This window comes from Priapulus caudatus, unplaced genomic scaffold (assembly GCF_000485595.1).
Source record: "Priapulus caudatus unplaced genomic scaffold, Priapulus_caudatus-5.0.1 Scaffold1146, whole genome shotgun sequence".
Taxonomy (NCBI): Eukaryota; Metazoa; Priapulida; class Priapulimorpha; order Priapulimorphida; family Priapulidae; genus Priapulus; species Priapulus caudatus.
The window spans coordinates 89,389-92,317 of NW_014578207.1; the positions used below are offsets into that span (position 1 = coordinate 89,389).

Here is a 2,929-nt window from a genome sequence, read left to right on the forward strand (position 1 = left end):
ACGTACATGTACACGTACACGCACATGCACATGCACACGCACATGCACATGCACACGCACATGCACATGCCCAATGTGATGACGCGCCCACACAATCTACGTATCAGAAATGTAACCTGAAAGAGGCGGACGGTAACAACGGATATATCTAGGCTGCTCACGTCTGAATCTGGTAGATTGTTACGCGCTTTTATAGTTGCTGTAGAAACGTATTAGCGTAATGGCAAAATAGCTTTTATAATAAATTGGAAGGTGATATTGGCCCATGCCATGCACAAGTATATGATGCTAGTGGTAAAGAAAGCGCTTAAATCGTGAATTTGAATAGATGAGTGGTAGATGGCTAGTCTTTGCTTAGTTAATCCTATGCTGATATAACCTTTTACATTAAAATGATCATACCTTTATTATTTTTACAAGCAGATGGAACGTAAGCATATCCTGTGGTGTCCATTGCGTAGGCGGCAGGTGGCGACACGCGAAAGTATTCGCTTTGGTTGAATTCGATAAACTGGCAAAGTAGAACCAAAGATGCACATGTCCGTACTACTAATCATGCATTCATGGATAGCAAATTTATTATATAATATGTGAGAAGCATTGTAATCGTTCACGTTTGTGTGGGTATACGTACGTTTCCATGAAGCTCTGTGTCTTCATTTGGCCTCTAAAGATGAAAAAAATAGAAAGAAATGTTGAGTTTAATGATGATAATCCGCTTACTCATTAACCTTTATTGTCCCACTCAGAATGTAGAACGGAATAATTAAGCATCATATTCTCAAAATGGCACATATCAGGTTGTCTAGCCCATAGTACATAGTTTGATATTTACACTAATAGATAACTTTGTCAATAAATATATACGAGGTTCACGAGGGCAGCATTTTACTTGCGATAGACTTGTAACATCGACTAGATTTTACACGTTGCGGATATGTTTTTTTTAAACGTCAGCCAATAACATACATGTCTAATTTTCGCGGCAAACCCCTACCTGAAGATTTCCGTATATATGGTTCAGAAGCTCGAACGCCGCATAATAACCACAACTGCCTATAGATGGCGCCACGGATAGCTTGCAGGCGATTCCGTAGTTCTCTGTAGGCTGCACGGAAGCAGTGCGCAAACATATGTAATCGACATATTTCACAAGACAACGAGTATAGAATCGGTGTAACGATATTGTAAAGTAACGCACGCATCAATTAAAAAGAAAATCTAGTTTCATTTTACTCTTTAGCGTAATCGGCATAGATATAAAAAGACGCTGTACGTGTTTTTCATGGTCGATGATAGAGATATACGTCGACTAAAGATCTGTTCGTTGTTAATAATGTTTCTGCTACACCTCTAGCCGCAGCAGCGAGCCGAAGTTAGATAGTATATCCCTCAATATCTATCGATGGTTTGTCATTCACGTGTTTATAATTTAGTGGTTATATCAGCATCAAACCGAAGAACAAGAAAGCATATATATATTATATTGTTATAAATGACGATGGTTTGAGTGATGATAGATAGCTCTTACAAAAGTATGTCCGGCGGTCATGTCAAACACTGCCTTGATATTGCTGTCGTTGACGTACTTCCGGTAGTAGGCTTCCGTCTTTGCCGACACGCCTGTAACCCCACGTTAAAGCATGAATTATAATAATATACTATTAACTACAACCAGCTAGTGCTACCAGTACTACTATTTCTATAGATTACATTACGATATTTTACGATTACCCCCAACCACAGATGGCCTATTACATCACAAAAGATTGCTGTACTCATGCATCTACGCATTTTATCGTAGTTATTTACGTTGAGTTGAATGTATTAGAGCGAGAAGAGGAGGTATGTAGGCCTATGTATGTAGGGAGATATATATAAGTATGTAGAGAGAGATATATATGTATGTAAGGTACATGGGCGAACCACCGTGAGAGGTAGGTATATAGGTATCTATGTAGAGGTACCTGGATGAACCACAGTAAGAGGTAAGTATATAGGTATGTATGTAGAGGTACATGGATGAACGACCGTGAGAGGTAGGTATATAGGTATGTCAAAATCTAAAAAAACTTTCAAAGAAACTAAAAACTAAAACTAAAATTTAGCTAACTAACTAAAAACTAAGAAAACTAAAAGAAAATTGCCCCGTTTAATTTTGCCATTTTTTTAACTACGATAAAATTACACGATCTTTAATTCGTTTTACAAATACTCCAAAAAACGAACTAAAAACTAACCATTTAACACAGCAACACGACTAAACGTTTCAAACAACACACCGTCTCAAACGCCGTGTTAAGCGACAGAATCTTATTTACGCGTTTCCTGTAATTTTCGCACACGACTAATCAAGGTCCACAACACCTCCCCGCTCTCAAAGCCTCTACCCTCGTAACAATTACTGGCTGTCACACGCCACGTAAGTCGTTTAATACCCTGTCACCATCGCCTGGTTTTACGTTATCTCGGAGAGCATCTCACGATGGTAATATAGGGCCTGACTGTGTGATAGCACAGCCTTATCACAGGTTTAAGTGAGCATGCCACATCAGCGCTCTTGTGGTTTTTTTTTCCAACTGAGGGTTTTGACTGTGTGTGATCGATCAGAAGACGAGTTGAGATATTATATATATAACGTTTTAAGTTGGCGTTTCATTACTCATTTTAAGGCCACCCTAGTCGGTGTTGACTGTGTGTGACTGATCAGAAGCGCTAAGTGTGATTTATTCATCAGCACGCTATAGTGGGATTTTTTTCTCGTTTTAACTTACGGGGGTGTTTAGGTGTGTATTCATGGTCTATTGCAATGTTACGACTGATTATCATGCCTTATATTTGAATGTTACGCTGCTGTTCATGCTATGCTTGGCAATGTTATGCTGCTGTAATCATGTGCTATACTGGTACTTGCATGTTACGCTGTGTA

The 2,929-nt window shown here is 38.9% G+C and overlaps 1 protein-coding gene across 1 annotated transcript in view; it reads right to left on the bottom strand.

The window, feature by feature from the left end:
- LOC106815555 overlaps window positions 1–2,929 on the bottom strand; it is a 7,930-nt gene that overhangs the window by 1,447 nt on the left and 3,554 nt on the right. Inside the window, exons 4-7 of the mRNA XM_014820025.1 lie at window positions 1,532–1,623; window positions 998–1,108; window positions 635–667; window positions 403–511 (exon numbers count right to left, since the gene is read on the bottom strand). Of these exons, the coding sequence (XP_014675511.1) occupies window positions 403–511; window positions 635–667; window positions 998–1,108; window positions 1,532–1,623 (345 nt within the window). The remainder of the gene's footprint in view (window positions 1–402; window positions 512–634; window positions 668–997; window positions 1,109–1,531; window positions 1,624–2,929) is intronic.